Source organism: Bos indicus x Bos taurus, chromosome 5 (assembly GCF_003369695.1).
Source record: "Bos indicus x Bos taurus breed Angus x Brahman F1 hybrid chromosome 5, Bos_hybrid_MaternalHap_v2.0, whole genome shotgun sequence".
NCBI classification, from domain to species: domain Eukaryota; kingdom Metazoa; phylum Chordata; class Mammalia; order Artiodactyla; family Bovidae; genus Bos; species Bos indicus x Bos taurus.
The window spans coordinates 26,573,552-26,588,488 of NC_040080.1; the positions used below are offsets into that span (position 1 = coordinate 26,573,552).

At 37.5% G+C, this 14,937-nt stretch overlaps 1 protein-coding gene across 1 annotated transcript in view; it reads right to left on the reverse strand.

The window, feature by feature from the left end:
* Nucleotides 1-14,102, reverse strand: part of SLC15A5 (solute carrier family 15 member 5) — a 95,457-nt gene extending 81,355 nt beyond the window's left edge. Inside the window, 2 exon segments of the mRNA XM_027543541.1 lie at nucleotides 10,978-11,211; nucleotides 13,744-14,102. Of these exon segments, the coding sequence (XP_027399342.1) occupies nucleotides 10,978-11,211; nucleotides 13,744-14,102 (593 nt within the window).
* Between the last annotated feature and the right edge of the window lie 835 nt (nucleotides 14,103-14,937).

Here is a 14,937-nt window from a genome sequence, read left to right on the forward strand (position 1 = left end):
GATTCTTTTCAAAATTAGTGGTTTGGTTTTTTTTTTTTTTTTTCAGATATATCTACCCAGAAGTGGAATTGCTGGGTTATATGGTAGTTCTGTTTGTGATTTTTTGAGAAATCTCCATGCTGTTTTCCACAGTGGCTGTACCAATTTACATTCCCACCCATAGTGCACAAGAGTTCCCTTTCTTCCACATTCCTACCAACATTTGTTATTTGTGTTCTGTTTGATGATAGATGTTCTGATGGGTGTGAAGTAATATTAATATCTCATTGTGGTTTTGATTTGCATTTCCTTGATGATTAGATATGTTGAGCATCTTTTCATATGCCTGTTGGCCATCTGCATCTTTGTTTATTAGCTTTCTTATTAAGTACATACTTATTAAGCAGGGTCTGGTTGCTTACTGCTCAAAAGCCAATAAAGAGGCAAAGTTGGTAGAAAGGAAAAATTGCTTTGTTTTGGGTGCCAGCAACTAGGGCAGGGGGCTTCCCTGCTGGCTCAGTTGGTAAAGAATCTGCCTGCAGTGCAGAAGACCTGGGTTTGATCCCTGGGTAGGGAAGATTACCTGGAGATGGAAACGGCAACCCACTCCAGTATTCTTGCCTGGGAATTCCCATAGACAGAGGAGTCTGGCAGGCTAAGTCCATGGGGTCACAAAGACCCCGGACACGACAACCAGGGAAGGGGGAGAGCAGACTCCTGTCCAAAGGCTGACTCCCCTCCACTGACAATCAGTGGTCAAGAGCTTTTATTGGCAGAAGAAGAGGGGTACATATAGAAACAGTACAGTGAGTCTGAGAGTCATCTTAAAAAATTGGTCATATGGTGGTCTGACCAATGTCATCTTGTCAAGTTAAGTTTTGAATATGTATGCACCCATGAAATGACCACCCCATTCAAAATCTTGAACATCTACTCTCCATAACTGACCTGGAAAAGTAATCAAATGTCAAGCATGGTCATGCCCAGCAAGCTGACTGACTATAATCTACTAATAGTGATTTATGTACCACCATGCAGGGGAGGTACAAAGTTAGAATTTTCTAGGACAATGGGATAGAGTCCCTTGGCTCTACCTCAGGTCATCTTTAATGCTTCTTCAAGCCGGACACTTGAACTGTGGCTGGTAATAACAAAGAGAAGCTGGAGCTGCAAGCAATGTTATAGTCCTTTTAATTTTTAAGAAACCCTGTTTCAAATGCTAAGTATTGCAGAGAAATCCATGAGGACTCCCTGAGACTCTTCAGTACACCACTGGGGAATGTAAACGGAATTACTTTAAAGAGGGTCAAGGAAAATTACAATTCTTCCAAGACTTACATCTTGTGAAATATAGTTATAAACCAAAGAATTATAGTGCTGAATATCTCTGTATAGGAAGAGATTTCACATAAAGTACTAAGTGTATTTTAACAAATGTCACCCGACCTATTTGATTGTGTAATTTTCTAAAAGAATTGCCCAGTACAATCACGTTTTATATATGTCTTTGTTGATCCATGGACAGGACAAGCCATAGATAATTAAGGGTAAAATTATATATGTATCAACTGTAAAAAAAATAAAAGAAATAAAAATCCACAGTCCTCAAACTCACCATTAAGACTCCTTTCATCTCATAGCTCACTAGCAAATTGAATATATAAAGCACCTCTCGCACAGAAAGTCAGAGAGCAAAGCACTAAAGCAAAATAAATACTAGTGATTAAGGAAAATTGAAAGCAGCAGTAAAAATATGTTTCTTTAGTCTACTTTTAAACACAGACTGGGAACTGCAAATAATTGGGAGTATATATAAATGGTAATTTTTTTTTTGGTCTTCATGATTCCACAGTGTTGAATACAAATAAAGGGGAAAAACCTTATCGCTGCAAAATTTAGCAAACCTTTTCAGATTAATAATTTTTAAAATTAGCCATAATTTATTTAGTAATAATTTTAATTTTTTTAATTTATTTTATTTTATTTTTAAACTTTACGTAATTGTGTTAGTTTTGCCAAATATCAAAATGAATCCATCACAGGTATACATGTGCTCCCCATCCTGAACCCTCCTTCCTCCTCCCTCCCCATACCATCCCTCTGGGTCGTCCCAGTGCAATAGCCCCAAGCATCCAGTATCATGCATTGAACCTGGACTGGCATCTCGTTTCATACATGATATTTCACATGTTTCAATGCCATTCTCCCAAATCTCCCACCCTCTCCCTCTCCCACAGAGTCCATAAGACTGTTCCATACATCAGTGTCTCTTTTGCTGTCTCATACACAGGGTTATTGTTATCATCTTTCTAAATTCCATATATATGCGTTAGTATACTGTATTGGTATTTTTCCTTCTGGCTTACTTCACTCTGTATAATAGGCTCCAGTTTCATCCACCTCATTAGAATGGATTCAAATGAATTCTTTTTAATGGCTGAGTAATACTCCATTGTGTATATGTACCACTGCTTTCTTATCCATTCATCTGCTGATGGACATCTAGGTTGCTTCCATGTCCTGGCTATTATAAACAGTGCTGCGATGAACACTGGGGTACACGTGTCTCTTTCCCTTCTGGTTTCCTCAGTGTGTATTCCCAGCAGTGGGATTGCTGGATCATAAGGCAGTTCTGTTTCCAGTTTTTTAAGGAATCTCCACACTGTTCTCCATAGTGGCTGTACTAGTTTGCATTCCCACCAACAGTGTAAGAGGGTTCCCTTTTCTCCACACCCTCTCCAACATTTATTATTTGTAGACTTTTGGATCGAAGCCATTCTGACTGGTGTGAAATGGTACCTCATAGTGGTCTTGATTTGCATTTCTCTGATAATGAGTGATGTTGAGCATCTTTTCATGTGTTTGTTAGCCATCTAACCTCGAATAACCAAAGCGATCTTGAGAAAGAAGAATGGAACTGGAGGAATCAACCTACCTGACTTCAGGCTCTACTACAAAGCCACAGTTATCAAGACAGCATGGTATTGGCACAAAGACAGAAATATAGATCTATAGAAAGCCCAGAGATAAATCCACGCACATATGGACACCTTATCTTTGACAAAGGAGGCAAGAATATACAATGGATTAAAGACAATCTCTTTAACAAGTGGTGCTGGGAAAACTGGTCAACCACTTGTAAAAGAATGAAACTAGAACACTTTCTAACACCATACACAAAAATAAACTCAAAATGGATTAAAGATCTAAACATAAGACCAGAAACTATAAAACTCCTAGAGGAGAACATAGGCAAAACACTCTCTGACATACATCACAGCAGGATCCTCTATGACCCACCTCCCAGAATATCGGAAATAAAAGCAAAAATAAACAAATGGGACCTAATTAACCTTAAAAGCTTCTGCACATCAAAGGAAACTATCAGCAAGGTGAAAAGACAGCCTTCAGAATGGGAGAAAATAATAGCAAATGAAGCAACTGACAAACAACTAATCTCAAAAATATACAAGCAACTCCTACAGCTCAACTCCAGAAAAATAAATGACCCAATCAAAAAATGGGCCAAAGAACTAAATAGACATTTCTCCAAAAAAGACATACAGATGGCTAACAAACATATTTAGTAATAATTTTTAAAGTCACTCAAATGTTTTGTCATTTTTTAGACTGACCAATTTTGACATGCTTCAGACTTATTTTAAGTGATTATAAGAGAAACAGTTTGAAATGGGCTTTCCATCCTACTTGAGAACATAATGAAAGAGGGGAGGAAAACTTCCAGGTCTCCCAAGTCTTAGTGGATAATTTTAAGAGTTCAGAGAGAATATGTTATTCTTCATGGAATGATACTGAGATAATTCACCAGGATTATGGTGGCTCTTCACCTGGATTTGTGGCTCTTCAATGGGTTAAAATTGAACTGTTTAGAAGAGTCAATGTAACAGTGGGGCGCTGATTTCATAGTGGATGCTGTTGTCAATCGGAGAAAGCGATGGCACCCCATGCCAGTACTCTTGCCTGGCAAAGCCCATGGGCGGAGGAGCCTGGTGGGCTGCAGTCCATGGGGTCTCGAAGAGTTGGACATGACTGAGCGACTTCCCTTTCACTTTTCACTTTCATGCATTGGAGAAGGAAATGGCAACCCACTCCAGTGTTCTTGTCTGGAGAATCCCAGGGACGGTGCAGCCTGGTGGGCTGCCGTCTATGGGGTCACACAGAGTTGGACACGACTGAAGTGACTTAGCAGCAGCAGCAGCTGTTGTCAGCCACTGCTTCTTTTAGCATGACCACTGGCCCACTGAAATACTTCAAAGAATAACCTAGCTGACATGAACTTGGAGAAAGAGAGACCAGAGGAAGTTTTGCAGTTTCTACTTAAAATTATTGGAGTATAGTTGATTAACAATGTTTGTGTTGGTTTCAAGTATACAGCATAGTGAATCAGTTAAATAGTACATATATTCATTTTTTTTCAGATTCTTTTCCCACATTGGGTTATTACAGAATACTGAGTAGAGTTCCCCATGCTGTACAATAGGTCCTTGTTGATTATCTATTATATAAATATAGTTCTGTGGGCTTCCCAGGTGGCTCAGTGTTAAAGAACCCACCTGCCAATGCAGGATCCAGATTCGAGCCTTGGGTCAGGGAGATCCCCTGGAGAAGGAAATGGCAACCCACTCCAGTATTCTTGCTTGGGAAATCCCATGAACAGAGGAGCCTGGAGGGCTACAGTCCATGGGATTGCAGAAGAATAGGACACGACTGAACAATTAAACAATAGTAATATAGTAGTATCTGTGTGTTCATCCCAAGCTCCTAATTTATCCCTCCCTGCTAAGTTTCTTCTCTTTAACCATAAGTTTGTTTCCAAAATTAGTGAGTCTGTTTTTGTTTTGTAAATAAATTCATTTATATAATTTTTTCCTACTTTTCATCTATAAGTATTTTTCAATAATGCTATTAAAGAAAAGACAGCTTAATAAAAGAAGATCATTAATTTTGGTGGACAGGCAGCAAAATTTAAATAAAAGGTTTATTTTTAATTAAGAAATTCAGGGGACTGCTTCATTCTCTTTCTTTGCTCTCCCTGCCTCTCACTCTTCTAACTTGCTCTCATTCCCTTTCTGTCTTTATTTCCCTTTCTTCTGTCAACATCCCAATTTTAACAGTTGTTAATGCTGTTGAAGAGAAAACCAGGCCCAAAATAATGTCACTTGGGCTAAAGTCCATGATACCAAACCTAGACTTAGATACATGACTTACTTGAAGTTTTGAGCCTCCCCAGAAATGTAATCAACCAGTCTGGAATTTTCTCGTCAGCATCAATGAAGTCATCTGTCTTGTGAACCTCTCCATCCCTCAGGAGAAAAAGCAGCAATCTATGTGGTGCAACCGTTGCCATTCCCTTCCCAATACCCACTCCCAAAAGAAGATATCCTGACCCCAAAATAATGCTTTCTTTTCTTTTTCTAATAGCTCCCATGCCCTATCCTTCTTCCTACAAAAGGCTTCCATTTCGTACAACCCCTCAAAGCACCATTCTGGTTGTTAGAAGAGATGCTCCCCAATTCATGAATGACCTGATAAAGCCCACTAGGTCTTCAAATTTACTCTGTTGCTTTTTTTAAAAAAAGGTGTATCATTTTCTCATTTTCTGAGTTTAAGATCTTTGAACCACTGCATGTTTATTGATGATAGTAAGTCACTATTGACGCACCTACAGGTTAAGAGCCACCACACAGGCCTTAAGAAAAAGCGGGAGGCTGCAGGATCAGTAAGAAATGTAAGAAATTTCTTTTTTTTTTTTTTTTCCTTTTTCTCAATATTTTTTAGTTTATCATTGTATGTCAGAGAGAAATTCTGAGTGTTTTCTGAATGCTGACAATTTTGGCAAAGATAACAGAGGAGGTGCCTGTTGTTACTACGTTGAGTGGGCACATTTGTTAAACTTGGCTGGAGCCCAGGCAAATAGAATTTTGGAAGGTCTAGTGGTTTTTTAATAGTTTAATAGTTTACAAGCTATTCCTCAGTATTCAACTTAGAAGATATTCTGAGTGCAAGCATACCTTGAAGATATCAATACTATGGGTCTGGTTTCAGACCACCAAGATATAACAGGGGGCATGAAGTTGCAAAAACTTTTTGGTTTTCCAGTGTATATAAAAGTTATAATGCATTGAATGTGCTATAGCATTATGCCTAAAAAAATAATATGCTTACCTTAATTTAAAAATATTTTATTGCTAAATAATACTAACCATCATCTGAGCCTTGAGTGCATGGTGGTAGTAACATCAAGGTTCACTGATCACAGATCACCATATTAAATAAAATAATAATAATGAAGTTTACATACTGTGAGAATTATCAGATGCTTCAGAGACACAAAGTCAGCAAAGGCTGTTGGAAAAAACGGCACCAATAGACTTGCTACACACAAGGCTGTCATTAACTTGCAATTTGTAAATTTTATGAAATTTACAATTCATAAAAATTTATAAATTTATGAACTTAAAAATTCTATTCCCTGTGAAGCACAATAAAGCAAAGCAATAAAAAGAGTTATGTCCATGTTAGTGAGTACTAATAAGAAATGAGTTCTAATAAGACTATGCCAAGAACTGTTTTGATTTTGTTAGCTGAAATGTATCTTGTAAATTATGATTTTACCATTGCAGAATTGTGTAATTTCATATTTTGTTTTTCTCCTAAAGGATTAGGTAGGATTTCTCAATCAGGTAGATTTCTGGAGTGGTAAAGAAAAACTGTTATGAATCATCAAAATTTTCTGAAGCATCTTCGTACAAAATAAGTGCTTCCATTAGTGTTTAGCTCTATTTCTTTTAAAAAATCCAGACCATGTGTGGAATTCTCTTTTCTTAAGTCTCTCGAACTGTTTTCAAAATTCTGAAGCACTTGGTAAAAATGCACATTCCCCAGCTATGCTCCCAGGAAATTCTGATCTGAGAAGTTGGAGGTAGGGACATGGGCAATGTTTTTTGTTTGTTTGTTTTGTTTTTTAATTAATTTTTATTGGCATATCATTACTTTACAATGTTGTGTTAATTACTACTGTACTGCAAAATGAATCAACCATACACATACATATACCCTCTCCCTTTTGAATTTCCTTTCCATTCAAGTCATCACACTGCATTAAGTAGAGTTTTGGGGAACATTTTTTAATAAAATCCTCAAATGATTCTTAAAATCAGGCAACACTGCTTGAGAGCAGTGGTTCTCAAACCTGACTACTTAGGCAGCTTAAAAAAAAAAGCCTCTGGTTCCCACCTCAAATTAACATGATCAGAATTTCTGGTGGCAGGGTCCAGGCATCAGTATTTTTAAGCTTTCCTGGACATCTAGGTTTGAGAATCACTTCTTTCAGACAATACTCTAATACTCCCTGGTGGCTTAGCTGGTAAAGAATCCACCTGAAATGCAGGAGACCCAGGTTTGATCCCTGGGTTGGGAAGATGCCCTGGAGAAGGGAATGGCAACCCACTCCAGTATTCTTGCCTGGAGAATCCCATGGACAGAAGAGTCTGGTGGGCTACAGTCCATGGGGTTACAAAGAGTCAGACACAACTAAGTGACTAACTTTCACTTTCTCTCAGACAATACTTTAGTAAAATATTACAACAGGTTTGAAAAAAAAGGCTGTGGGATAATGATTTTTTACCTCTAGTATTTTCCTAAGATAAAAAATATTAAATTTGAGCAAGTATTTTAAATCAGAACAGTTTAGTAGGAGACATATATTATGTAGAGTCAAACTGAGTACCAGATAGTCAAAATTTCAGGGATGGAATAATTCAGTCTCTAGACTTTTACAAGAAATTTACCAATATCCTATTTGAGCCTTTACAGCATGTAGAATTCACTCTGGTAACTGGTTCACAACAGACTATGATATGCAGACGGGATGCAAATTATCAGGTGAAGTAAGCAAAGATATGAGTGAGTGTTAGTCGCTCAGTCATGTCCGATTCTTTGCGATCTCATAAACTGTAGCCCACCAGGCTTCTCTGTCCATGGAATTCTCCAGGCAAGAATACTGGAGTGGGCTGCTATTCCCTTCTCCAGGGGATCTTCCCGACCCAGAGATAGAACCTAGGTCTCTTGCATTGTGGACAGATTCTGTACCATCTGAGCCACCAGGGAAACCCCAAGTAGAGACGTGAGGGAGCAAGATTTAAGTTTAACTGTGGTAGGATTTGAAATTACGGTCATGAACAGACTTAATTATTCACCATTCAGTTTGCTTCCGGAAAAGATTCTGCACAGGTGTATTTACTCATATGATCTCCAGTATGGTAACTCTTAATTGTACACCTCAGCGTTTGGAAAATACTGAAAGAGCCAGGTTCAGTTCTGGGTGATGGCACGAGCAGAAGTTGGCAGATTACTGTGCCTCTTGATTTCAGGGAGCTTAGCTTTATTCTTTCAATGAGGTACATATTTGAGGATAATCCAGTACCAGATGGTGATGTTGGCTGGGAGAGGTTTTCTCACCTACATTTGGCAGCTCCACTCGGAAGTGGTGCTTTCAGTGCCTGAGACTTCCAGTCTACACTATTTCACATGATCGTTAGGTGGTAGAGATGCAATGACACATCTCATTAAGGGTCCCGTAACTATGAACATCTGACATCTGTGCTGAAACCGGAACTGGATGCAACCTTCAAGTGGTTATGGATTCAAGTGGTATGTTGCTTTTTCAAAAGCCACTACTGAAATTCATTATATTAACTAGGCTTGTCATTTCTAGGGGCATTTTTGACTTGAAGAAATAGACGATAAATCAAGGAGCGGCTCATTTTAAAGATGACCTTCTCCTAAATGGCCTTCCTCTTTCCCAGAAGTTGGACAATGACTTTAGCTGATGACTTACTCGTCATTGAATAACATTGGTCATAGCTACCCTGATTTGAAAACCTATAATGTGCCCTGGTACTTTGCATAAAAACTCCACAACAGCCCTCCAAAGCATCCACATTCTGTGGCTGAGGGACCCGGGGCTTTGAGAGGTGAAGAAACTTGCTGAAAACCTAAGACACCTAAGTGACACAGCCGGGTTCCTGCCAGCTGCCTGGCTGCCCAGCAGGGGTTCTATCCATCTTGCCACCAACCCCTGCAGTATGTACAAGAATAGAATGAACATTCATTTCTATAAACTGCAACAAGCAGCTGTTCATAAAAGTTTTTCCATAGTTTAGTATTTGAACTGAGAAAGAAAAAACAACCATCTTCAGCCTTCAAGGAGCTTATTATTTCTACAGTCTTTCATCATGTTAAAGAATAACATTCTGATTCTTTATATCCCTTTCACAGAACCCTTAATTTAAAAAAAATGTTGCATTATGCCTTTATTGGAGATTTTAATGAAATCAGAAAATAATAAGTAACCCAATCTAAAGGTGTTCATCTTAAATGTGGCCTGGCTCCAGAAATTCATTTTCACCCTATTCCTCATCCCCCTTTCCAATGTCCTAAAGCACAAACCCATTGGGTGTCCCCTCCGTTTCCCCGAGGAAATATTTCATTCATATAATGTCTCCTTTGTAATCAACGCTGAGAAATGTCACTTTGATTAAACACAATTCTGAATGACTAAGACCACAGTACAATAAATTCTCCAGAGCTATCTTTCAGAACAACTGATTGCTCTCTAGTCTTAATCCTCCAGAGTCTTATTTAATCAAAATGATGTTGCTAATTAAGGATTAAAACCTCCGAATAGAATAAAAAAGAAAGATTTTTCTTTCTCCTTTGGGCAGGTCAAGGAGGCAGAATTGGCTGTAAGAAGTAGAGTTCCTTCCACCTTTGGTAAAATAGCATTATTCTCTTTCGTCTGGACTTAATCCAAAATAGGCCTGAGTGCTTTGTAATATTAATATAATATGGCAGGAGGGTGGAGAAAAGAAAAGGAAGGAAGAAAGAAAGACAGAAAGAAAAAAGGAAATGTCTCAGATAGCTACATGTAATAATACCTAAATAATATTTATTATAATTTTTTCATTTAATGCTTTAAATATGAGTTCTCTTTAGACATTTTGTCTGATCCTATTTCTGCTTTGCTTTTATCTATTGCTAACACTGGTGGAAAACGCAATATTTTAGAAAAATGTTGCTAACTCATTTCACAGAGAAGAGGAAGAAAGACAACATATCTCAGATATATCTGATATCCATTAATGAATGACAATAACAACAAAGTTCTCTACTAAGTGTTGAACTACATTTTCTTAAGATCAAAATTTCAATTTTTTTCTTGAATTTGCATTTGATAATTAAAATTGGTTCTTTAGAAACACATAACACTGTAAAAGAACTCACTGGGAGAGAAAGACTCATAGAAATGTGGTTTGATTTCTATGGACTAGAAATTCTGTCAGGTGCTGGGGGTGGAGTGAATGTGAAATAGAGATGTTGGTTGATGCTTTAATGGATATTTAAGAAGTAAAATTCTTCTTCCATCCTTCTCATCTTCTTGCTGAATTTATAATCCCTGCCGAATCAGTCTATTACAATGTAGACATAACTAAGAAAAACAAGTTATTGATTACTGCTATGTGCCATGTTCTCTACCAGCAATATACATATTATTACTTCTAAGAAAATCCAAGAAGAGGTATTATGATAACCCTTCAGAAATGGTTAAACTCATAAAGAATAAATGACATTACTAAGATCAGGCAATTGTGTAGAGCTGAGATTTCCACCAAGGCCTGTTTGACTCCAAAACCATCTTCTATTCAATACAACACACCATCTCACACTTGTTTATGTGGAGGACAAATTCATCAATGTGTTTCAAGAAGGTGCCATTAAGCTGTATTGGTCTATACCTGACTCGTAGGCTCCTGGGACTACTGGCTTAATCACTGTCACAGGTATTATCTCACTGTCATCCAGCCCAATCAATGGCAAAGGCTGAATGACTGCCATCAAAATGGACCCAGAGAGCAAACAATGAGAAATGCACAAAGGGAAAAGGATGTTATAAGCCTGTTTTCTCTCCTAGCTAGCTCTACTTCCCAGTTAAAAAGGGATGTTTGTTTCTGGGATCCACACTCCTGAAGGCTGTAAGCACCCAATGGACAGACTACAGCTCTGATTCCTCCTGTGCCGAGGCAGACGGCCAACAGTGCTACGTGAAACAGCCTTGTCTGCTCTTTTTTGGGTACGTTGTTAATCAGATGGTGAGTGCCCATGTAGAAATCCTCCAAGGGAAAGGAAGCCACAGATAATAAAGCAGTGCCCGTAGATGGAGAAAAAGAGAAATAAATATGCATAGACCACTGACTCACCAAAGCACACCAGAAATAAAGTTTTTCTTCTGAATGTAGCCTCGTCTTGTGATAGTCTTATTAAAATATTAATCATGGCAATTCTGGAGGCAATATAATTTTCCTAAAAGTAAATATTTCCCTCAATATGTGTTTTTAATGAATCCAGAGTCCTAGTTTATTTTTCCCTCAAACTCAAACCACCTCTCAGAATATATAAACAAATCATGTCCATTTGGGAGGAACTTTTTATTTTGTATTGGAGTATAACCGATTAACAATGTTCTGATAGTTTTAGGTGAATAGCAAAGGGACTCAGCCATACATATACACACACTGCTATGTTTAAAACAGATAATCAACAAGGACCTATTGTACGGCACATGCAACTCTGCTCAGTGTTATGTGGTAGCCCGTATGGGAGAAGGGTTTGGGGGAGAACAAATCAAGTCCATTTAAACAAAATTAAAACAATTCAGAAACACCTGATGTGAGATAATAAAGATGTCTGCACTCCCACCCCTCAGAGAAAACCATCTTTCACAACGGTTATTTGTTCTTAATCAATAGAGACAGAAAACGCTATGATCTTAAGCAACTCAGAAGCCTGTTAAAGAAAACTTTTGGTTTTTTTTTTTAACGTGAATTGCTTATTTTTTCTTTTTTAAATTTTTTGTTGGAGTATAGTTACTTTACAATATTGTGTTAGTTTCCACTGTATAGCAAAGTGAATCAGCTCTACGTCTACACATACATATACATATATCCCCTGTTTTTTTTAATTTCCTGATGTCCATCAACAGAGGAACGGATAAAGAACATGTGGTACACAATATACAATGGAGTATTACTCAGCCATAAAAAGGAATGAAGTTGGGTCATTTGTAGAGGCACATATGAACCTAGAGACTATCATACAGGGTGAAGTAAGTCAGAAAGAGAGAAACAAATACCGGATATCAACACATACATGTGGAATCTAGAAAAATGATATAGACGATCTTATCTACAAAGGTGATTGGCACTGATGTGTACGTACACTGCTATGTAGTCTGTTACCAAGTAAAAAAGAGTAAATCATGCTTAAATGCCTCCTCATCAGAAAATATTCCCTGATACAGAAGAGCAGGCTTGTCACTATCTAGTCTGTCCTGTCCACTCCCCCAGCTTTATTTTTCATCATTGTGCATTACCACCCAACAAAATAGCTATTTCTTGATTTTCTCGTGTCCCATTTGAGAAAGTTAGCTTCATAAGAAAAGAGACTGCCTTCTTCTCTATTACATTCCAGAATCTGGAACAATGCCTAGTAGTCAATGAGAAACATTTGTGGAATGGTGAATGAATATTTGCCATGCAGTGACTTAGTTTATGTTTCACAGAACTGAAGCAGTTTACAAGTTTGAATCACACGCTGATCGATTTAGTGAATGGTACTTGGCCATCTGATATAAATGTACATAGGCTGAGTATCTGCTACCCATCACTTCCTCATCATCTTCCCTCTCACCCAAAACTGCATTTCTGCTGCACTGGTTGGTTTTGATGAACTACCTTCCTAAGTTTCTCAGCTCAACTTGGAGTTAATTTCTGTCCTTCCCTCATATTTGTGCTCTTATTTAGTCGATGAGTTTTTTTGTTGTTGTTGTTTTATGCTCTTTCCTGAATTGATACTTCTCCATCAACTAGACCAGCATCCAGAGATTTTCTGTTTTCTCTAACCTCTCACTGTGATTGTTTATTGGAAGATTTCCCAAACGTGTTCATCTCATCTTCAGTAACTCCTTTGTGTCTAGAAGACCATGTTGAACTTCACAGTCTAAATTTCTAAACTGTTCATCAACTTGGTCTCTATACCTTATCAAACAAACTTGATATTTTACCAATATTGCTTGCAATCACTTTGCTCCCCAAATTTTAAGGATATATTTCTTTTTTTGTTATGTAAAGTAGCACAGGATAGTGTTAAATTCACTCATTTTTTTAGCAGGTAACCATAGCTCATAACATGGAAATCATGTATCAAATGCAATCTTAATTACTATATGACTAATTAAAAGATCACTTTTTTCATGAAAATGTTTCTCAGTTATTCTACATGAACTTCAAAACACCTTTTTAGCACATTTCATTTTAATTGTGAAGCAAATAAACATCACATTTCACATAGAATTTGTCACAAATTTGGGCTTGTGATAGGAAGGGGGAAAAGGAGGGCATTCTACAGAAGACAGACATTTGAAGAGATAATTAATATAAAATATAATCAATGCAATGATAAAGGTATCAAAGCAACTTCTAACACACAGAGACACACATACATACATACACACTTACTAGTATCCCTCAAATTATACAGAGAATAAAATAAATTGAAACAACATTCTAGGCTCATTTATTACACTTTATGCTAAAAACAAGGTGGGAATAATGTAAATCAAACATTCTAATAAAAATCCACTAAAATAAGTTGTAAAACAATCCAGTCAGAAGTGGACACTCACCTAGAAAATGCAGAAATAAGCAAATATGGACCAGCTTGTTTCTTCCTAGGCAGACATCAGCAAGCCAACCTGCAAACACCCGGGTAAGGATTGACGCTCCAATAAGACACAAGTTCAAAATGGCGGCCTGGTAATTGCCATAACCAAGCTTGACAGTACAGAAGGGAATCATATTGCAGACGACTTCAAAGAAAGTGAACCTCTCACACAGCTCTATTAGAAGTAAACAGATTCCAACCTGAATTTTTTTCACAGAGTATGAGGAAAACAAATAACCAATATGTCTTATGGTTTTCTCCTTCTCAATGCTGGGATTTAAAGGCACCCTCTCATCGGTGTTTTTAAAGCCTGTAACAGACATGACTACCCTCCTTGAATACTACTTAAGTTAGTGGTTTGAACTTGGTGATTTTTGCCCCCATCCCTCTTATGAAAAAATAAATAAGATCTTTGCTTTGAATTTCACAACTCCATGCTAAATTTCATAAGGCTTTTTTTGCACCTTAATGTTCATTTTGATGATCCAAGAGAACCTGAGAAGAGACATGAGTATTTAAACCATGGTAGCTCAGTGTGGCCAAATCCGATTTGTTTGTCTAATTACTTAGAGGCTAAATTAGGCTTTTCCTCTAAAATTTATACTGAATTACATGAATCCAGTTTCATACATGTGGAAACTCATCTGCCTCACACTGATAAAGGTTTAAATACGGAGGCAGAAGAAGCAGTTTTTCAGGAGAATTTGAGCACTAGATCAAGAAATAATTTGAGCCTAATAATTTCTGATACTTTAATTAAAACAAGCCAGAACAGTACCTAGAGATAAAGCGCGAAAGGAAATCTGTTTGGAGGGGGCAGGATACCTTATCATTATTACATTTCTTGTTATTTTTGGTTGGAATTCTGATAAGAAAGCTAATTAGGTAACAAAAGTGCTAGTACATTTAGGTAACAAGCAGAGTTTGCAAGAAAGTAATTTAAGTGCACTAATGAAAGGAGAAATTTTTAAACAAAAACCGTGTTCCTTTAAGTTGACCCCATGCTTGTAGAACAGCCTCTCAGAGGAAATCAGAATGAAAAGGCGCTATTTGATTCATTATTAGTCAGCAAGAGGGGTACAGCAGCTATCCTACACATGCTTTGGGGAATATTGACTCTGGTATCACCCTGACCCTCCAGCTGGGTGAATGGATGTT